This window comes from Ochotona curzoniae, unplaced genomic scaffold, assembly GCF_017591425.1.
Source record: "Ochotona curzoniae isolate NIBS_2020 unplaced genomic scaffold, NIBS_Ocur_1.0 scaffold_3223, whole genome shotgun sequence".
NCBI lineage: Eukaryota > Metazoa > Chordata > Mammalia > Lagomorpha > Ochotonidae > Ochotona > Ochotona curzoniae.
This window is the reverse complement of record NW_024467108.1, coordinates 2,379,339-2,401,883: the sequence shown is the minus strand read 5'-3', so window position 1 is coordinate 2,401,883 and position 22,545 is coordinate 2,379,339. Positions and strand designations below refer to the sequence as shown.

The 22,545-nt window shown below is 49.2% G+C and overlaps 1 protein-coding gene across 1 annotated transcript; it reads right to left on the bottom strand.

The window, feature by feature from the left end:
* Positions 1–13,588: 13,588 nt before the first annotated feature.
* Positions 13,589–19,185, bottom strand: LOC121145353 (folate receptor alpha-like). The gene is made up of 4 exons (XM_040964109.1): positions 19,009–19,185; positions 14,349–14,537; positions 14,096–14,231; positions 13,589–13,960 (listed from the first exon to the last, which is right to left on the bottom strand). The coding sequence occupies exons 1-4, from the start codon at positions 19,171–19,173 to the stop codon at positions 13,680–13,682; spliced, it is 771 nt and encodes a 256-aa protein (XP_040820043.1). The 5' UTR covers positions 19,174–19,185; the 3' UTR covers positions 13,589–13,679.
* Between the last annotated feature and the right edge of the window lie 3,360 nt (positions 19,186–22,545).

The following is a 22,545-nucleotide window of genomic DNA, read 5'->3' as shown; positions in this document are numbered from 1 at the left end:
GATTGAAACAATCCAAAACCAGGAGCCCTGAGCCCCGAGCTTCTTCCAAGTCTTCCATGCAGGTGCAGGGCCCCAAGGCCTTGGCCCATTGTCTACTGTTTTCCCAGGCCATAGCAGTGAGCTGGATGGAAATGAAGCAGCCAAGACACAAACTGGCAACCATAGGGGATGCCAGCACATGCAAAGCGAAGAATTAACCAATAGGTTATTGGCCAGACGCAAAAAAAGACAACATATTCAAATAAATAAATAAATAAATAAATGACGATGGGAGTAGAGGGAAAGAAGGGTAAGACGATCATCTTATTCTTGAAATTCTACCTACAGGGCCCAGCAGCGTGGCCTAGCGGTTAAAGTTCCTGCCTTGAGTGCGCCAGAATCCCATATGGGCGCCAGTTCTAATCCCAGCAGCTCCACTTCCCATCCAGCTCCCTGCTGGTGGCCTGGGAAAGCAGTTGAGGGTGGCCTAAAGCCTTGGGACCTTGCACCCGCATGAGAAACCCAGAAGAGCTCCTGGCTCCTGACTTCGGATCAGCATAGCACCTGCCGCTGCAGTCACTTGGTGAGTGAATCATTGGACAGAAGATATTTCTGTCTGTCTCTCCTCCTTTCTCTCTCTCTCTCTATATATATATACCTGACTTTGCAATAAAAATAAATTTTAAAAAATAGAATTCTACCTACAAACTACGTTTAATTGGTTAAGAATTAACTAAAAATGTAAAAGGCCATATAAAATAATAAAATAAAAAATGACTTACTTTGTTTTTTTTTTTTAAGATTTATTTATTTTTATTGGAAAGTTAGATATACAGGGAGGAAGATCTTCCATCCACTGATTCACTCCCCAAAGTGATCAAAATGGCTGGAGCTGAGTCAATCCGAAGCCAGGAACCAGGAGCTCTTCCAGGTCTCCCATGCGGGTGCAGTGTCCCAAGGCTTTGGGCCGTCCTAGACTGCTTTCCCAGGCCACAAGCAGGAAGCTGGATGGGAAGCAGGGCCGCAGGGATTAGAACCGGTGCCCATATGGGATCCTGGGGTGTACAAGGCGAGGACTTTAAACACTACGCTATCATGCTGGGCCCGACTTATTTATTTTGGAAATCAGAGTTAAAGAGAGAGGGAAACAGAGAGAAAGAGAGAGGGAGAGAGCTCCGGTCTATTAGCCTATTCCCTCAAATGGCCAAAACAGCCAGGCCCAAAACAGGAGTTTCTTCTATATCTCCCACGAGTGGCAGGTACACAGGTATGTGGGACATCTTCTTCTGCTTTCCCAGGCCTTTAGCAGGGAGCTGGATTTGGAACTGGAGCAGACAGGACTCAAACTGCTGTTCATATGGGATGCTGGCATCACAAATGTTATCTTAACTACATCACAACACAATGTGGGTGGGGAGGGGGACCTTGATAGGCACCAGTTCATATCCAGGCTACTCCACTTCCCATCCAGCTCCCTGCTTGTGGCATGGAAAAGCAGTTGAGGATGGCCCAAAGCCTTGAAACCCTGCACCCATGTGGGAGATCTGGAAGAAGCTCCAAGCTCCTGACTTCAGATCAGCTCAGGTCTGGCCATTGCAGCCACCTGGGGAGTGAACCGGCAGACAGAAGAACTTTTTCTCTGTCTCCCCTTCTCTCGGTATATATGACTTTGCAATATAATAAGTCTAAAAAAATTTTTTTTAATTTTTATTTTCCTGGCTTCGGATCAGCACAGTACCAAGCCATTGCAGTCACTTGCGGAGTGAATCAACAGACAGAATATCTTCCTTTCTGTTTCTCCTCCTCTCTGTATATCTGACTTTACGATAAAAAATAAATAAATAAAAATAAATTTTTAAAAAAAGACTGAACACAAAAAAATGTGATGTGACAGCTCTGTGAATCAGACCAGTGCTGTCTGCAATCAGGGCTGGTGGTGTGGCTGTTGGCTTAGTGATTTTCACAGTTAATTCTGTAAAATCCTCCTCTGCTATGTCTTCCCATTTCTGCCTGGCTAGCACAAGGGACAGCCAGTGATTGACTGCAGATTCCCTTACAAGCCTTGAACCAGAAGGTGGCTCCTCTGTCAGGTGGCCCTGTGCATGGATTCCTGCAGGTCTTAGCGGCATGAACCATTTGCTCTGCCTTTGCCTTCACTTCCTGACTGCACAGGCCCTCAGGGGTTGGGAGATTGAAGCCTTTGGAGGGATTTCCCGGCGGCATGTACAGATCTGGAAGTACGCATGGGACTTTTAGCTCCCCCAACCCCCACCACAAGAATGCGTCAGAGATTTCCACAGGTCGTGATAGACATCTCAGTGTGTAGTCAGCCTCTGTTTATCTCAACTGGTCCTGCCTCAGGCAGAAGAGGCTCAACAAGTTGCTGCTGATGGGTCAAACAACTTCTCTGGGAAGTAACTTTTTTTTTATGATCTTTACATAGTTTATTAGGGCAAAAAGGTCAAGGTCTAGAGGAAAGTGTTTAAGACCATTGTTTTCACATTCTCTTTTTTCCTTCCTGTATCTGGGGGAAGGAGGATAAAAGGAGATAAAAGGAGAAGCTGCACCCAGCCTCAACCATCCCAGGTTCCCCAATGTGCAGCACGCTCCGAGGGTCCTGCTCAAGTGGTTTTGATAGTCCAACAGTTCTCAATTGTTGCCGACCTCACCATTCCAAGCACGATGAAATCTCTCCAGAATCCACTGGCTGACATAGTCCACCCCACCTTAGATTATCCATTTGCCAAGATTTTTACTGCCAACACTTGGCTGAGGTAGTTGATCAATTTGTTCTGTCCTTTGTCCTCTGTTGTGGTACCGGTACCCTCTGCAGGTTCTAATGTATCGTCATATCCTTCATGTGCAACTGACTATGATGTCCACTGTTTCAGCTAAGTCACTGAAGGGGGCCAGGTCTGACACAAGCACTCCACAGTCAGACCACAGAACCTGCAATTTTCTCCATGTTTGGAGTTCTTAGTCCAGCAGTTCAGTGGGGGGATCCCCATAGAAACCTCATCAGAGGAGATCCCAGACCTGCTTCTAGTGTGTGCTTGCCAACACAGGGTCCGACAGAGTCTGTCACCCCAATCAGCCTACACACACACTGATAATTGCAACTACTGAATCAGTTCATTCTCCAGCTCTGTCCTCTACTCAAACCAATGGCTGTTGCAGCCTAGCCTGGTCCCACCCACCACACACGTGGTGAGCTGCAGCCTAGTTGGGGTGACACACCTCCACCAGACAATAACACCTACCAGACTCGCCCCTGCCCTCATTCCCGTGCTTGCCAATATACACAGCAGACTGGTCCAGTCTGTCTCACATCCCATTCAGCTCTCGTGCATGTCATTGCTCATTGAAGCCTAGTTCAATCCAACCAGCCCCACTATCCAGCCCACACACATGCCACTGTGTAGCCATGCCTGCCTCTAGTCCTGGTTCTCATGCTCACCAGTGGGAGTGGCAATCCAAGAGGGAGGTGCCCACTATTTCCCTAATGGGCCCACTCCTACTCCTGGATCTTGCATTTTTCAGATGGTACTGCAGTTTAGCTTGACAGAATTAGCCCCCAGTGCCAGCCTCTGCCAGCTAATGCTGTGGCAAAGCCCAACCAATCCTTACCCACTCTAGTTTACGCGTGCACCAGTAGGAACAGTGAACCCAGCCTGGCTTTCTCCTGATCCAGCTCACATGAGGCCAACAGGTGTTGTAGCTCTGGCCAGCCTGGTCTGCTCCCAATTGCAGCTCTCACGCTCACCAGTGGGAGTAGTGGTCCAGCATGGGAGCCCCGTGCAACCCCACTACAGTGTTCAGGCTCTATCCCCCAGGTCTCACGTGTGCTGGTTGTCATGCGGCCCATTCTGGCATGACCCGCCTCACCTCAGCATTTGCCAGTGGGTGCTGTAGCCTGGCCAGTCCCAGCATGCCCCACACCCTGTTTTAAGGTCTGCATACAGATGCTGCAGCGTGGACCTGCCCAGCCTTTTCCCAGCCCCCATACTCATAAGTATTGGCAGATTCCATGCTCTTGCCTAACTCCACCCATCACCACCCCCAACTCTTTTTTTTTTTTTTGTATTATATTTTTGACAATCTTTACATAGTTAATTAGGGTAAAAAGGTTCAAGAGCTACTGGAAAATGGGTAAGACTATTATTTCCACATTGTTTCCTTCATGTATGTGAGGTAAAGGGGGATATTAAGGGAGAAGCCCCACCCAGTCTCCCACCCGCCCCAGGTCCCGGATGCACCACCCCAACTCTTAAGCTAACCAGTGGAACTCTATTTCCACAGGGTAAGGCCCACATATCCCCTACAAGAATCTACCTCCAGGGCCCTGCGCGGTGGCGCAAGTGGTTAAGGTCCTCACCTAGCACGCCCGGGATCCCATATGGGCGCCGGTTCTAATCCCAGCAGCCCCGCTTCCCTTCCAGCTCCCTGCCTGTGGCCCAGGAAAGCAGTCGAGGACGGCCCAAGGCTTTGGGACCCTGCACCTGCGTGGGAGACCCGGAAGAGGCTCCTGGCTTCGGATCGGCATAGTATCGGCCCGTTGTGCTCACTTGGGGAGTGAATCATCGGACGGAAGATCTTCCTCTCTGTCTCTCCTCTCTGTATATCCGCCTTTCCAATGAGAAAATAATAAAAATAAATCTTTAAAAAAAAAAAAAAAAAGAATCTACCTCCAGACCTGGTTCTCTTGCATGCTGGTTGGTGTCATGGCCCAGGATAATGTGACCCACCCACTGTTCCAACACTCACTGTCATGTACTGGGATCTATCCCTGCCAAACAGGCCCCCAGCCATAGCTTGCGTGTGCACTGGCAAGTGGTGGTCAGCCATGTTCCATGCTATCAAACCTAGCTCATAACTTCCATGTGAGCTGGAGCATCGGTCTGACCCTTATAGGTCTTTTGGTGTCTCCCCTTCAGGCCACCTCTCACTTACCTGCAAATACTGTGGACTTGTCATGGGGAGTCCTTCTGGAGTCATTCCTCACCTACATTTACGGTGGCTTTTTCCAGGGATGTCCTTCAGCAGTAATTCCTCACTTGGGGATGAATCCATAGGTCATCGTTCTACCTCACCTGTGTGATTCCCCCAATCTTCCTGCAAACCCTCAATCCCAAGTTCCCAGAGCGTGCTGCTGGGTGGCCCAAGGGTTACACCCAGGGCCAGCTGGGAGGGGACAAAAGGACTCCTTAGCAGGGCCTCTGTGGCCAACTGTGACTCCTGTGGAGCAAGTGGGATCCAGGTGGCCCCAGTCAGGCCCAGCCCCTCTTTGAATTAACTTGTTTGCTGCAACAAGAGGGAGCTCTGATCAGCTCTAACGCTAGCACTTCACCAGGACGGTTAGGTGAGTCTCCTAGGGAGTAACTTTTTCCCAGGATGGAGTTTTTGGGGGCACTCCAAACCCACCCTACCCCCTCTAGTGGCTGCTGGGCTGCAGGTTCCCCCAGTGGTGAGCTGTGGCTGTGAGCTGCCAGTTTCTAAGGTTTCTGTGGAGTTGAGCATAGGCAAAGTAGGAAACATCAAGTTAAAAACAAAAAAAAGTTTGGAGGCTCCTGCTGCTCATGGAGGATCAGCTGTTTTCTTTCCGGTGTTGGAAACCTTGGGCTCATCTCAAGAATTGGGAAAAGCTGAGTTTGACCACATTTGCTGGTAAGTTTACTGCTCCCAGGAGGAAGGATTTGCAGGCGCCCTTCCAGAAGTGCTGCTTCAGATGACTGCTATTTTAAGAGGCACAACACACGCAAAATAATACTGCTGGCTCGTAAGAAAGATCGTCTTGGAGTCAAAACTATTCTTCAAAGGAAGAACCAAAAACTAGTCTTGGTCTCCCGTGTGCTTTCCCCTGATGGCAGAGTTTAGATCCTGCCAACCTGAATATCACCCTTCACTTCTCAAAAAACCACATTGAGATTTTCTGTACTGCTTTTGCTGACTCGCATCATGCTCTTGGTCACAGTGGGTCAACTTATGGAGAAGTTACAATTCTTAATGACAACATTGTTGAGCAATGTCATGTTCTTATGAAGAACACAACAGAGACTAAAGCTTTTCCTGACGACACTTTTTTTTTTTTCTTCTTGGCCTTCTCCAAGATTAGATGCTGAATTCAGAAGAGCAGGCCTCTCAGAGTATCTCTCAGACCCAAATCGGCTTGTATTTCCCAGACAGCTGCTATATAACCCCAAAAATGTGCACCCACGCAGCATGGCCCTCATAAGGTAAAAAAAGATACAAGGAGGGAAGCTAAAAATAATTAGGTACCATTGGCATGCTCTGTGTTTTTAAAATTAGTTTATCAGTATCACAAGAACTGCTCTGACAATGACCTCAGGGCAGAGAAAAATATCAAAGCAAAAGAGGGGACTGTCCCCCCAGAAGATTTTGATGCAAGGGAAAGATTTGTCTGAGATTTTGTGAGCTTCCCAAACAGAACATTATACTCAAGTTCATATACAAAGACTTGCATGATGACTCTTTATTTCCAGATGATTTTATCCTTGGGTTTAACCTTTTATTATTGGTTGCAATTATGGTGCACATCCTAAAAAAGAAACTTTAAAGCTCCCAAGATTTATAAATATATAATAACCACAGAGCTCAAGCAAACAGAGGACACATGGAGTTACCGAAAATATATTCTTTGAGGTGGACATTTGGCACAGGGCTTAGGACACCCACATGCCAAATCATAAAGCTTGGGTCTGAGTCACAACCCTGCTTCTGATCCCAGCTTCCTCTCCAAGTGCCGCCTAGGAGGCAGCCCACAGTACTTCAGGAACGTGGGCCCCTGCCCCTCATGTGGGAGACCCAGACCTAGTTCTGGACTCCTGGAGTCTGTCTGATCTAGCCCCGGGTATTATGGGCTTTTTAGGGAGAGAACCAGCAGATGCAAGAGCTTTCCATCTCTGTCCATTCGCATCTCTGCCTTTCAATTGATTACATCATTTCTGAGAAAGTAAGTTAAATTGACTAAGACTAACTCTTCTCCTTCTTCAGACCCCAGAAATAAATTCCCTGTTACATCCCAGTGAAAAGTTTTTGCTTAGGCACAGCACGGTGGCCTGGCAACTACAGTCCTCACCTTTAACATACCAGGATCCCATATGGGTGCTGGTTCTATTCCCGGCAGCCCCACTTCCCATCCAGCTCCCTGCTTGTGGCCTGGGAAAGCAGTGGAGGATGGCCCAAAGCCTTAGGACTCTGCACTCCTACGGAAGACCCAGAGGAAGTGCCTGACTTCTGGCTTCAGATCAGCTCAGCTCCATCTGTTATTGTCACTTGGGGAGTGAATCAGTGGATGGAAGATCTTTCTCTCTCCCCTTCTCTCTGTAAATCTGACTTTCAAATAAATAAATAAATCTTTAAAAAAAAAAAAAAAGCTTTACTTTTTTGAAAACCAGAGCAACAGACACAGAAAGCTATTTCACTTCCCCCAAATGGTCCCAGTGGTGAATTCTGGACTAGGCCAAAGCCAGGAGCAGGCAGTCCATTCTATTTTCCCACATGAGTGATACAGACTCAAGTGCTTGGACTGTCTTCTGCTACCCACCCAGGCCAATCAGCAGGAAGGAGGATCTGAAACAGAGCAGCTGGATTTCAAACTGGCACTCCAATATGGATGCTTACATTGATGCTGGCAGCTTATCCTACTGTGCCACAGTGCTAACCCTAATAATAGACCTTTAATTTATCCTGATATCATCACCATAAGCTAACACTGGATTAGTCAACCTCTCAAAGCCCTGAGACATGGAATTTCTAGAAAAGAAGAAGACTTCTAAGGAGAGGCTCACCAAAGAACTTACAGTAAGAAATTATATTTTTTCCATTTTGTATTATATTTTTGACAATCTTTACATAGTTAATTAGGGTAAAAAGGTTCAAGAGCTACTGGAAAATGGGTAAGACTATTATTTCCACATTGTTTCCTTCATGTATGTGAGGTAAAGGGGGATATTAAGGGAGAAGCCCCACCCAGTTTCCCACCCACACCAGGTCCCTGATGTGGGGCATGCTCCAAGGGTCTTGCTCAAGTGGTTTTAATAGTTCAACAGTTATGAATCACTGCCAGTCTCACCACTCCAAGCACGATGAGGTCGTTGAAGAATTCACTGACTGACACAGTCCATCATAGAGTCTCCGATTTGCTCTGTGTTTCACTGCCAACATATAGCTGAGATGGTTGATTGACTTGTTCTGTCCTCGGCCTTTTCATGGTTAGGGTTCTGAGTCTGGCAGTTCAGTTGGGGAGATCTCCAAAGAAACTTTGTCTGAGGTGTTCCCAGACCAGATTCTTATGTGTACTAGCAAGTACAGGGCCGGGTAGAGTCCATCGCCCCCATCAGCTGGTGGCTGCAGTTGCTGGGTTGGTTCTGTCTTCACTCCCAACTTCCAATGGATGTTGCAGTCCAGCCTGGCTCAGCACAGCACACACTCAACCTTCACATAAACCAGTGGGAGCTGCAGCCTAGTTGGAGCGACCCACAATAACCCCCACCAGGCCCACCCCCTACCCTGGTTTGCCAGCATGTGCAGCAGACTAGTCCAGTCTGTTCCACATCCCAGTCAGCTCTCATACATGTCAATGGGTATTAAAGCCTAGTTCCATCTAACCAGCTCCACCATCCAGCCCTCACAGATGTTGTTGGGTGTCTCTCTGTCTAGCCACCAGCCTCTGTCTGAGTTTTCGTGCTCTCCCTTGGGAGTGGTAACCCAAGAGGGAGGAGCCCACTATTTCCCTCCCAGACCATGACCACTCCCGGATTATGCACTCTCCGGGTGGTTCTGTGGTTTAACTTGACAGAATTAGCCCCCAGTGCTACCTTCTGCCAGCTGATACTGCGATTAGCCCAAACAACCCTCACCCACTCTAATTTTTGCTTGCACCAATAGGAATAATCAGCCCAGCCTGGCTATTCCCTGATCTAGTCCACCTGTGGTGCACAGGTGTTGTAGCCCTGCCTAGTCTGGTCTGTACCCATCCCAGCTCATGCTCTCCAGTGGGAGTAGCTGTCTAGCAAGGGAACCCCCCCACACACATATTCTCCCTGCCAGCTCTGCCCCCTCCCTTCCTGGTTCTCACATGTGCTGTTGGACACTGCGGTTACATCCGGTACAGGTAACCTCACCTTGACACTCCATATTGTGCACTGGTTTTATTGTCTCAACCGAATCTGACCTGACCCATACTCTGTTCTGGTGCTCAGATTCGCCAGTGGATGACATGAACTGATTCAGCCTGGTCTGCCCCCGACCCATTCCATATGTATGCCAGTGAGAAACTTTCCTTGGCCTGTTCTGGGCTGTTTCCTATCATGCATCTTGCGTTTACCTGCTGGGTCTGTGTCCTGCCAGAGGAGTTGCCCAGGCTCCTCCAACAGAACCTCTCCCAATGCCAGATTTTGTGCATACCAGTGAGTCCATGAGCCGGCACTACTCAGTTCACATCCTGTCCTAGAGGGAACAGTGGCTTTTCCTGACTGGCCTTCAACCCAAACTGGTTCTTGCTGTTAGATGTTTCAGCCCAGCCACAGCTTGTCCATACCCACATACAACTCACACATGGCTCAGTAGGGGGTTGTGATCTAGCCTAGTCCATCCCAGATCTACCCTGGACTTCCAGAGCACCAGATGGTGCTGGAGTATGACCCAGCTTGGTGCATCCAGTCCCAGTCCACACTTGTGCCAAGGGAGATTACAACCGTATCCTGATCAGAATGCAGCCCCCATTCCAGCCCATGCGCCACTTGGTGGGAACTTCAACCCAGCCAGGGTGTCCCCTTAGCTCCCCAATCAGGCCTGTTCCCAGCCATAGACTGCACACATGCCAGTGGTTGCTCTGACTCAGCTTGGCACAGCCCCTCACCTGTCCTGATCCCTGCCTTAGACACTGTGGTTTAGCGTCCCTGGCTCATGCAGACCAGTAGGTGCAAGAGCCTAGCTCGGCATGACCTGTGTTCCATCCTGGTTTCTAAGTTTACTATGGGCTAAGGTTTGCTCAGTCCTGCCTTGTATACCCCATTCCATTACCAATCCACACATTAGCCAGCCATTGCAGCTACTTTGCCCAGCTTGTCCAACCCCTAGGTCTGGGCCATGTGTTCACCAGCAGGAGCTATGACTCGCCAGGGGAGTTTCCCAAATTCCTCCACTTGACCCACTAACAGACCCAGTTCTCATACATGCAAGTGGGTTTTAGGCCAGTGTCCAGCATAGTCTGGCCTTCCATTTGGCCTTGTATGAGCTGGTGAACATTGCAGCCTGGCCCACCCCACACCCTATTCACGATGCACATTTGGGTGCTGCTGCCTTGACCAGTCCAGACTGTTGCCAGTTCCTTTACCTGTGATTGATGGCAGGCTCCTTGGTCACACCTAGCTTAGTCCATCACCACCTCATCTCTTGAACTAACCAATGGGGCTAGAATTTCTACAGGGTTTGGCACACACATCCTCCACAGAATCTACCCCCAGATATGGTTCTCTGGCATGCTGGTTAATGTTGAGGCCCTGCCTAATGTGGACCCGTTTCCTGATCCACCATCATGTCAGGTAATAGGATATGATCCTGCTAGACAAGCCCTGAGTCTTAGCTTTTGCATGGACTGGTATTCAGTGGTCAGCATTGTTCAGTGATTACAAGTTCTTCAAAGGAAGAGCTACTCTGTCATTGGGAATCTTTAGGATTGATTCACATCCCAGAAGCACAGTGGGTTCAATGTGGAGCTATATAAGCAGCGATTCAAAGTACCAAAACCCCAGTTTATGGCCAGGCGGCGAGCAGGCAGAGCCTGGCGCCAAATGGCGCGAAAGCCGCCCAGGAACAGCTCTCCACATGCACGTGGTGTCTGGAGTCTGATCCAAGCATGGAGATGGTTCAGGCTGGTACCCACCAGCAGCCAGCAAGCTGTTAGAAGTTTCAGCCCCCAGGCCCAAGGTTGTGCTCCTCCCCAATCTCATCCCCTGCCCAATGATGGTGGCGGATGGGCCCCAGGCCTGTCCGGCCCCTGAGACCTAACCCCTCGGTGTACTCACCCTGAAGGGATCAGCCCCTGGAGCCCAGGCAGGCCCAGGGCAGCTCACCACATGCACGTGGTAGCTGGAGTCAGGGATCTGAGAATGAAGACGCCTTGGCCTGGTACCTAGCAGCAGCCAAGAAATTATTTTAAAGGAATGAGTCAAATTTGTGAAGGAGATGCTGTTGTGCTTATTGTCTTAGTATTTTTGGTCATGTACTCCATGTTCTCATTTTGATTAGTCATAGGATACAGACCTTTTTCTTTCCCCTGGCACTGGCTTCTAACCCTCAATTTAGCAGACCACACTGTGCCAACTGGAACAAACACTCTATCTTGAAAAACTCCTCGGTCAGTGGGCCAGTTCCTAAAGGTCCCAACCAGCATGATGTACATCTACTCATTTCTCTTGAGTTGGTACTTTGAAGTAAGATTGCAGAGTTGTACGATAGTTTTACAGTGTTCTTGAAAAACAGGCACGTTGTTTTTCAAACATTTCCACCAGCAATAGATGGAACACTATTTTCTCTTTTTATTTTTTTTAGATTTATTTATTTTTATTGTAATATCAGATATACAGAGGAAGATCTTCTGTCAGCTGGTACTCTCCCCAAGTGGCCGAAACCAGGAGCCTGGAGTCTCTTCTGGGTCTCCCAAAGTGGTATAGGGTCCCAAGGATTTGAGCTGTCGTCAACTGCTTTCCCAGGCCGTAAGCAGGGAGCTGGATGGGAAGTGGAGCAGCCTGGATATGAACTGGTGTGCATATGGGATCCTGGCGAGTGCAAGGTGAGGACTTCAGTTGCTAGGCCACCACACTAGGCCCATAATACATTCTTCAAGCCAATGATTCTTAGACTTTGAATTTAGCAAATACAGAAAGGGATTCAAGTAAACATTCTCATAATGGCTCAGAAACTGCAAAATAGATCATTGCTAAAATATGCTGGATTAAGACAATGTTATTCTTGAATTTCACTAGTACATATGTATCTGTAAATAGGTATACAGGTGTATTTCTAAACATCAGTGGTTCTCTTGAGATACAATGTTCTCCAGATACATTGGTTGTTTTTTTTTTTTAAGATTTATTTTAGTTTTAATAAAAAGTCAGATATACAGAGAGGAAGATCTTTCATCCGATGATTCAATCCCCAAGTGAGTGCAGCACCCGGTATTATGCCGATCCGAAGCCAGGATCCAGGAACCTCTTCCGGGTCTCCCACACATGTGCAGGGTCTCAAAGCTTTGGGCCATCCTCGACTATTTTCCCAGGCCACAAGCAGGGAGCTGGATGGGAAGTGGAGCTGCCAGGATTAGAACCGTATGGGATCCCGGGGCGCTTTCAAGGTGAGGACTTTAGTCGCTAGGCCACACCGCCAGGCCTCATTGGTTGGTTTTGTCCTGAAGACTAGCATGTGACCAAGGGATTGCTCTACTTTTCAGGCTGATAAGAATTATTTGCATCAGTTCAATAATTAGCATCCAACTCAGTTATTAGCATCTAACCGAGAAATACAATCTGTTGCTATGACTACGCCAGAAAAATAAACTAGCCACAACATGAAATGGTCTTTGTAATGATCATTATGTTTGTTTGCAAATATAATGATTTTCTCTGCCTCCTGGGAACATGGTAGGCTTATGTTTTTCTGACCTTGCATTTAGGCATGGTCATGACTTAATTTAGCCAAAAAAATAATAATAATAATAAAAATCATGGGTGGAAGTTAGAAGAAACTCCATGGAATTGACCCCCCTCCCAGGTTTCCTTTTCCCATTTCACTGAAGTACATGAACAGATGGAGCCACCATCAGCTTGGGTCCTTGAGTGAGAAGCAGGCTCCCTGAGAACCCACACTGAACACTGTAGATTGAGCAAGAAACCAGGGCTAGGAGCCAGCACGGTGCAAGGGTTTAGGCTGCCACCTGCAACACTGGCATCTCTTGAGTGCTAGTTCAAGTCCCAGCCATTCTATTTCCAATCCAGCTCCCTGCTAGTGCACCTGGGAAAGTAGCCAAAGAAGGTCCAAATATCTGGATCCCTGAAAGCCACATGGACAACTGTGATGAAGTTCCAGGCCTGGCCTGGCCCAGCGCCAAACCAACATAACCCCTGCTCTCCTGGCCCAACTGTAGCCCAATACTTGCTTCAAGGTAGCATTTACTCATTGCACATGGGAAAGAGCTCAAGGGCCACACTGCGTGGGATGGAAGGCCAGCTCTTCTGCAGAGGGGAGCTCTGGTCATGTTCCTTAAGGTATGTTTCCACATAAGTCAAATGCAAATATCGTATATACCTTATTGGAATAAATATATGGGAAATATGTGGCAGAGTTGAGCACAGTACTGTAATCAACTCTAGCAGGTGTGGGTCCAATTCAAATGGGAAAATCGTCAGCTCAACGCTTGGCTAGAACTACAGCGATTATGAACATGTCCTTGGCTGAAAGAATGATTATGTATCTGGCTCATCTCTAGCAAGTGTCAGAGCTGGCAACTGACCAAGTGTAACTGGCTTCAATCAGTGAGAATTGGGAAGTAAAATGTCCCCATTCACCCCCAATTAATTCACGTGGCACATGGGGAGTTTTTGGTTTATTTAAACTTGTCACATGGAGAGGTCCTGAGAGCTGGGAGCCATGGAGTTGACCCAACACACATTAGGACGGACTCAGTTGAGCAGCAAGAGCAGTAGAAGGGCAAGACCAAGCAGAAGAGGCCAGGTCCCTGGTAGTCCAGTCCCACTCATGGCCTCAGCATAGAACCTGGCCACCTCCTCATTGGGGTTGCCCTGCGCCGGGTCGAACCACATCTGGATGCAACGGCCACTCCCTCGGCTGTAGTTGCTGAGCTTGTAGGAGTGACTCCAGATTTCTTCACAGAGATCAGCAGGTGTAGGGAAGTAGAAGTGGAAAGGGTGGCAGGCAGCTCCCACCGGGCACTGGTTAAATCCTACAGGGAGGAGGGAAGACTTAGCCAACTGAGCCCAGAGGTCTCCTTGGTTCTGTCAATCCTGTCACCACACATTTCACATACCCATTCCTGTACCTCCAAACACCTGCCTCCCTGCCCCATCCCAGCCCTCACCTGAGGTCCAATTCCAGCCCTTGTGCCAGTTGCTCTTGCAGGTGTAGGAGGTGCGACAGTCCTCCCACCAGCGCTGACAGTCCTCTTTGCACAGGGGCACATTCAAGATGCGCTCTTTGCGCCAGCTCTGGTCCACCTGGGGGATTTCAATAGAGAAGAAGGACTCAGAAAAACCAGCTGTGATAGGACCAACTTACATAGGTGTCTGGAAAGCTCCCTTTCTGGGCTAGGGATACCCGGAGGAAGCTTGCACCTGCTGGATCCAGGGCCCCAGGTTCGGGGAGCACTCATAGAGGCAGGTGTCCTGGATGAAGTGCCGCTTGCAGGCGGGCTCCATCTTGCCGCAGTGGTCCCAGTTGAATCTGTAGAGGTAGGATATGTCCTTGTGAGCCTCACTGCTGGTGTTCGAGGAGCAGCAGGAGTTCTTCCTCCAGGGACTGCACTGCACAGAGAAGACACAAGGCTGAAGTCCACAGGCCGCAGGTCTCCCTTCAGTTAGCACTGAGTCCCCAATCTAGTCGTTCCTGAAAATAATTACCCCAGGGGCCCTGTTGGGGGAGGAGACTCTCAAAAATTGGGAGCCCACAAGGTGCAATCAGGACACAATTTACTAGTTCAAATTGAAGTGCAGGGCCCCCACAGGCCAAGCCTCCACCTTTCCTTTAAGAGCCAGTTTGTGTAACAATTACTCCACTTTCTTTCCAACTACCTACTAATGGTCTGGGAAGCAGTGGTAGATGGCCCAAGTCCTTGGGACTCTGCACCCCTGTGGGAGACCCAGAAGAGACTCAGCTCCAGCTCAGTTCCAGCTGGAGTGAACCAGGAGATGGAAGATCTTTTTGTCTCTCCTTCACTCTGTAAATTTATCTTTCCGATAAAAATAAATAAATCTTAAGAAAAGTTGAACCCCAATTCTTCTTTTTTTTTTAAGATTTATTTATTTTTCATTACAAAGTCAGATATACAGAGAGGAGGAGAGAGGAAGATCTTCTGTCCACTGGTTCACTCCTCAAGTGATCACAACGGCCAGTGCTGTGCCGATCCAAAGCCAGGATCCAGGAACCTCTTCCAGGTCTCCCATGTGGGTGCAGAGTCCCAAGAGCTTAGACCATCTTCCACTACTTTCCCAGGCCACAAGCAGGGAGCTGCATGGGAAGTGGAGCTGCCGGGATTGGAACCAGCGTCCATATGGGATCCAGGCGTGTTCAAGGTGAGGACTTTAGCCATTAGGCCACCGAGCGGAGCCACCCAAACCCCAATTCTTATGTCCCTAAAGCAGAGGCAAGAAATAGTCTTCGGGCCCGGAGGCATAGCCTAGTAGCTAAAGTCCTCGCCTTGAACACACCCGGGATCCCATATGAGCGCCAGTTCTAATCCTGGCAGCTCCACTTCCCATCCAGCTCCCTGCTTGTGGCCTGGGAAAGCAGTCAAGGACAGCCCAAAGGTTTGGGACCCTGCACCCATGTGGGAGACCAGGAAGAGGTTCCTGGATCCTGGCTTCGGATCGGCATAGCATTGGCCATTGCGCTCACTTGGGGAGTGAATCATTGGACGGAAGATCTTCCTCTCTGTCTCTCTCCTCCTCTCTGTGTATCTGACTTTCCAATAAATAAATAAATCTTAAAAAAAAGAAGAAGAAGAAAGAAATAACCTTCATCTCACCCCAAGCTCACCTTAGCTCAGGTACCAGCACTTCCTTTAGGATTAACCACTTCCAAGGAATTTACTAAATGGAAGGAGTTTTGCAATTGGCCCAGGAAAAGGCTCCAGCAATTAACATATAAATGGTGAATGTTGGCTCACTGGGCGTTGCTTCAGGAAAATTCCTGCCCAGGGCAGAAAACAACTTTTCCCTGAATGTAGCTGCCAGCCAGGAGCCCACAGTGCCATCTAAAACTTCCCTGAAGAACAGGACATTGCTGATCAAGCAAAGGAAGGCCACACAGTCCACTGACCAACAGGAAAAGGCAAGCAGCTGAACGCGTACTTCTCAATTCCAACTTTAGTCAGTACGAGCCTTCACCCCAACCCTCAGGAGCCTGGGAGAATTAAGCAACAGCTGTCTGAGCTGCTTTTCCTGCACTTAGTAAATAAATGCCTACTTTCTTCCACCAACCAGTGCCAGTGATTGGCTCTGCCTGTCTGATGAGCAGACCCAGGTTTGCAGCCGGGGGTGGGGAAGGTGGTCTACACTTACAACTAGTCTTGAGGGCTTTTTCTGCAAAAAATCTTGTTCACAAGAGGCCAATGCAGTGGTATAACAAGCTAGTCCTCTGCCTGTGTCATCAGCATCCCATTCGGGCACGATTCTAGTCCCAGCAGCTCCAATTATGATCCAACTCCCTGCTTATGGGCAGAGAAAGCAGCAGAGGATGTTCTAAGTCCTTGGGCCCCTGAATTAATGTGGGAGACTCAGAAGATGCACCTGGCTTTGAACCAGCTCAGCTCTAGATGTTACAGCCATCTGGGGAATGAGCCAAGAGATGAAGATCTCTCTATGCAATTCTGATTTTCAAGTAAAATAGGTAAATCTTAAAAAAAAAAAATCTGGTGAAGAACCTCAGTATCAAAATCCCAACCATTTGTTCATGGCTCATTGCTACTAAGAAACTGTATGAGCTTGTAGGCTAAATGGCCTATGTGACCTTTAGCACTGATGGGTCCCAATTCTTATGAATCAAGACCCACCTAAGTCTGGTTATCTCACAGGTGGCTCCAAATAATTAAGTGGGTGCATGGGCTATTCAGCCAAGATAGGTAGAGAACGTGTGCTATTTCCCCTCACCTTGTACACTATTATAAATTTCCCCTTTTCAAGCTATTGTGGACTGCCCCTATAAAAACCCTTTGAATGTTCTGTTCTGGGAAACACTCCTGGTAAGGGTTGTTGGTGCCAGGCTAGCTGCCTGCTCTCAACCAAGAACCCAGGCTCGGATATGCTGAGCTTCAGTAAACCATCCTTGTGCACTTGGATCAACTCCAGACTCCTTATGATTTCTGGGGATCTCAAAATCTGGGTACAACACCTGATAGAACTCCTACCTCCTACCAGGCACTACAACAGTGATGCATGCAATAATCGAGTCTTTTTTTTTGTTTTGTTTTAACCAAGGAGCATTTTCTTTTTTCCTTCCTTTCTATTTTTTTAAATATGTATTTATTTTCATTGTAAAGGCAGATCAGTCAGATTTATGGAAAGAAAGATCCTTCATCCATTAGTTCCCTCACCAAAGGGTTGCAATGGCTGAAGCTGAGCTGATCCGAAGCCAGAAGCCAGGAGCCAGGAGCTTCTCCTAGGTCTCCCACACAAGTGCAGGGTCACAAGGCCTTGCCCATCCTACACTACTTTCCCAAGATACACACAGGGAGTTGGATGGGAAGTGGAGCAACTGGGACACAAGCTGGCACCCGTATTGGACCCTGACACATGCAAGGGGTGAATTTAGTCATTGAGCCATCATGCTGGACTCCCCTTTACTTGCTTTCTTTCAAGATTTATTTATGGGGCCAGAGCAGTGGCATAAAAGGCTGGTTCCTGGCACCAACTTCCCAAGAGGGTGCCAATTTGAGTCCCAGATGCTCCATTTCTGATCCAGCTCCCTGCTGAGGGCCTGAGAAAGCACTGGAGGATGGCCCAAAGCCTTAGGACCCTGCACCCGCATGGGAGACCCGGAAGAAGCTCCTGGCTGCTGGCCTCAGATTGGCTCAGTTGTGGCTGTTGCAGCTACTTGGGGAGTGAACCAGCAGATAGAAGATTTTTATTTATTTATTTATTTATTTTTAATTGGAAAGGTGGATATGCAGAGGAGGAGTGACAGAGAGGAAGATCTTCAGTCCGATGGTTCACTCCCCAAGCAGCCGCACAATCTGGCCAATCTGAAGCCAGGAGCTCTTCCTGGTCTCCCACGTGGGTGCAGCGTCCCAAGGCTTTGGGTCGTCCTGGACTGCTTTCCCAGGTCACAAGCAGGGAGCTGGATGGAAAGCGACCATATGGGATCCTTGCACGTGCAAGGCAAGGACTTTAACTACTACACTATCGCGCCGAGCCCAGCAGATGGAAGATCTTTCTGTCTCTCCTTCACTCTGTAGAACTTCCTTTCCAATAAAAATAAATCTTTTTTTTAAAAAATAAAAGCTAATTTCAAGTCAGTTATGTAAAACAAAACAATCAAGTCAGTTATGTGAGTAGCCAGGTTATACCATCAGCTGCTAATGGCAGCTCAGTGATCCCAAACAAAGGCAAATGGAGTTCTAATCACGACTATGAATGGAGTCAAATGCGCACTGAAATGCATGCAGTGAAATGCAGGTTATAATTGATTCCTTAGCTTCCCCTTTACAGTGAGGGCATCTTAATGGTTTTAGTACAATATTTAGCCAGGATATTAAGAGGGTGTCCCTAAACAAACTATTACAGGAAGGAAATCTCAAGTGCATCTGCGAGAGCAGCAGCCCAAGTTTTTGCCAGATGTGCTAAAGTGAGGGTTCAGCACCTCCCCTCCCAGCTGTAAGAGACCCACCTCCCAGCTCTGGTCAGACCTGGCAGACAAGGTACCCGGTGAGAAAAGGGAACATCTTCCTCTCTTCGATCCCTGCAGGATTGCAGTCCTGACATCAAAACCAGTCCCAGCGTGGGACTCCCCAGTCACCTTTACCGAGCTCCTCTCCGGACCTGCTTCCTTATTTGTGCAACACACGAACCTAACAACCCCTAAGGCGAGCTACTGGCATCATGCTGATGTTGGCACCAAGCTCTTGAGGACAAATAACCACCTGCCTTCAAGCAAGACAGAGGTCTCCTCAGAGGGTCTGCCCACGTCCACCATGGAATGGGCCCAGACCCTTCCTTCTCTTGACTTTTTCTTCCCAAACCAGCGCCCTCAGCCCCCAGACCACCCTCCCAACCAGCCCACCTGCTCATGTAACTTGTCCTCAGGGCTTGGCTTTTCCTTGTGGTGCTTGGCGTTCATGCAGACATTGAGGAGTTCGGTCTTGGCCTGGGCCACTCTCGGCTGGGCACTGCAGGCAGTCGCCCATACCAGCAGGAGCAACAGCAGTGTGATCCCGGGTCTGGCCATTGCAATCCCTGAAAGGACAGTTGTGGTCTGTGGCTTCAGGGGAAGCAGAGGTGGGGCTGCTAGTATGGCCCTGCCTCTGGAGGGTGGAGCAACGAGGAACATCTGCCCTGCCCTCATCCCCTCAGTCTTCTCAACCCTAAAGCAGGATAAGATCAGACGCCACCTGCCAGGGGAGAGTCCAAGGAGCCTCATTGATGCTACTCTGGAATGAACTTTAGCTTGCCAGACAGAGCCAGGAGTTCAGCCCCAATCCCCTATGCCAAACCCCTGGAGGCAAATATTTCAGAGATAAAATGTTTAGAAGGTTATAAAAGCTAACAAAAACTATTGTGATAAGATTTACATGTCTTGGGCCCAGTGCTGTGGCCTAGCAGCTAAAGTCCTTGCCTTGAACAAACGAGGATCCCATATGGATGCCAGTGCTAATCCCGGCTGCTCCACTTCCCATGCAGCTCCCTGCTTGTGGCCTGGGAAAGCAGTGGAGGACAGCCCAAAGCCTTGGGACCCTGCACCCGTGTGAGAGATCTGGAAAGAAGTTCCTGGCTCCTGGCTCAGCTCCAGTCGTTGTGATCAGCTGGGGAGTGAACAAGCACATGGAAGATCTTTCTCTATGTCTCTGTGTAAATCTGACTTTTCAAAGGAAAAAATAAATAAATCTTAAAAAAAAATGTACATGTCTCGAACAACCTAGTATGTATTCTGTAATGAAATACACTGGTAAGATAAAATTATACAGGAGGCTAGTCTTGCAGTGCATCAGATTAAGCAGCTGCATTTGAGGCTGGCATCTCATAGGGAATCCTGGCTCCTGGCTTTGAATTGACTCCGCTCCAGCTGTTGTGGCCACTTGGGAAGTGAATCAACAGATGGAAGATCTTCCTTTCTGCATATCTGACTTTGCAATAAATAAACAAATAAATAAATCTCTTAGAGAGTGATAAAGATGAAAGAAAACAGCTGATCCAGGTCCCTAGGATTTTCCTATTTTGTGCTCTTCATGTGCTTAGAGATTCATTTATTTATTTGAAAGACAGAGTCATACTGAGAGAGGGAAAAAGAGAGATCTTTCATCTGCTGGTTCACTCCCTAAATGGCTTCAATGGCCAGGGTTGGGATAAGCCAAAGCCAGGCTTCCTCTGGGACTTTGGGAATGTCACAGGACCCGACGCAGCGGGCACAGTGAGCTGTACACCCCTGGAGCCTAAGAGGTTCCAAAGTCCATTGCCACACAGCCGACAGCCGCTCAACCACCACAGGTCCTCCATGCCTCGACTGCAGACCCCAAGGTTTTAGGGGAATAGGTACATCAGGTGCCTGGGTCCCCCAAGGATCTTTAAAGATTTATTTATTTTTCATTACAAAGTCAGATATACAGAGAGAGGAGAGAGAGAGGAGGGTCTTCCGTCCGCTGATTCATGCCCCAAGTGAGCGCAACGAAGCTGGGAACCAGGAACCTCTTGGGACCACGCAGGTGCAGGGTCCCAAGGCTTTGGGCCGTCCTCAACTGCTTTCCCTGGCCACAAGCAGGGATCTGGATGGGAAGTGGAGCTGCCGGGATAAGAACCAGCGCCCATATGGGATCCCGGCGTGTTCAAGACGAGGACTTTAGCCCCTAGGCCAGGCCGCCGGGCCCTCCCCCTAGGATCTTCGCATTCCTTTTCCAACTCCTCTTCATCTCTCTCACTTGTTTTACCACAGAGGCATTGCCCTCCCTACTGGCAAGCTTATTTTCCCTCTCCCTGTCCCCATCTTGAGGCAAGTCAGAGCAGGACAGTCTCCCAGGCCCACTCTGCCCCGTGGGCCTAGACGTGTGTGCCACTGAATTCCCACCCAGCCTCATCGAATCCCTCGGTTTCTTCCAGCTCCTCTCAGAGCCTCATCAGGCCTGGGTTGACCCACGCAGTCTTTCCTTTCAGCCTAGGCTGGGGGGAGCACACCACGCCAGGCCAATCTTCTAATTAAGCTGAGTACTAGCGGCTGAGGGCGCGAGCCTGCGACCCTTCGGACCCTCCCGCGGGCCTGGGAATGCAGCCCCCGCGCCATCCCGTGCTTGACCTTGGGAGAAGTAGACAGGGCAGCCGGCGGGATCAGCTGAGCGGGAACCAAAGCTCTGACGCTAGACGCACGAGGGCAGCCCTGCTTCAGCCTTTGCCCTCTCACCCCTTTGCAGTGCTGAGTTAGCCCACCCAGGCTGGGCTGGCCAGGGGGCTGCCAGTCTTTCTCCGGCTGTGGCTGTTTGGAACCAGCACCCTCCCCTCTGCCTGGGAGCCCACTGTACTCCTTCCTAGTCTTCATCCCCTTCACATCTGGGTAAGGCTGTGACGCACACCCTTCTTCACCCCCCCACCAACTTTGCCCCCTGCCCAGGAGTCTGAGAGCTCAGTTCTGGGTGGAAGGACAGGAGCCTTGTGTTCTGGCAGACACTGACTTGGAGTTGAGTGGGCCTGGGCCTGCAGTCTCTGGGGCTTCAGGTAAACAGACAATCCTCCCACTCCAGCAAATTCTTTACCCATAAGCAGGGAATACTGGATTCTGTGTGGCCCCTAGCAGGACTGGGGATTGCATACCTGGGAGAGAAGGCGGCTGGAGGTCTGGCTTCGGTTGCTGCTCGTGCCACACTTTTCCTTGCCTGCTTCCAGATCACCGGCACAGTTTGGTGTCCTAGGTGACGGGCAGGGGTGCAGGTCGCCAGGACGGGGCCGGGAGTAGAGCCTGGGCTTGGATGAATGCCACACTGAGCAGTTAATTATTGCACGTAAGCGTCTGCCAGGCCTCCCAGTGGGAGAGGGCTAGACTATTTAATAGAGTGGGCCCAGGACCTGTCCCCGCCCCTTTCAACTCTCAACTCCCAATCCCCTCATCCTGTTTTCTTCCCTCCAGCAACTCAAGCCTGATAAAAATCTTGCAGCCTGATTTGCCAGGATTCTCTGGGCTAATCCCATCCAGTTCCAGTAGTCTTGTCCTACTACATGGAGGAGCAGGAGACAAGGCCCCACTGGAGGTTGGGCAGGGCTAAGGTGCAGGTTGCCAGCCTTGCAACTGGCTGCAAGCAGCTAGGGACTCTGCAGGCCTGACTCTGCCCATACCATCCCAGGAATCCTTCACCTCCAGCCACAAGATCACAAATATCCTGAGTCTTCCCATTAGTCCCCCTCTCACTCACCCATTCATTCCAGGATCTTTCCCTAGTTTTCAGGGGCCTGAGCTGAGATGCCGTCCCACCCCAGCCACGGATAGAAGCCCTCCTGCTTGCTTATTTATTTATTTATTTAAATAAGAAAGGCAGATACACAGAGAAGGAGATACAAAGAGAAAGATCTTCCATCTGCTGATTCACTCCCCAAGTGGCCTCAACAGCCAGAGCTGAGCTGG

Coding starts and splice junctions, on each gene's coding strand:
- LOC121145353 (XM_040964109.1), bottom strand. CDS start 19,173: ATGGCCAGACCCGGGATCACACTGCTGTTGCTCCTGCTGGTATGGGCG. Junction 14,232..14,348: donor TGGGGCCCTGGATCCAGCAG/GTGCAAGCTTCC, acceptor GAAATCCCCCAG/GTGGACCAGAGCTGGCGCAA. Junction 13,961..14,095: donor GGGCTGGAATTGGACCTCAG/GTGAGGGCTGGG, acceptor TCCTCCCTGTAG/GATTTAACCAGTGCCCGGTG.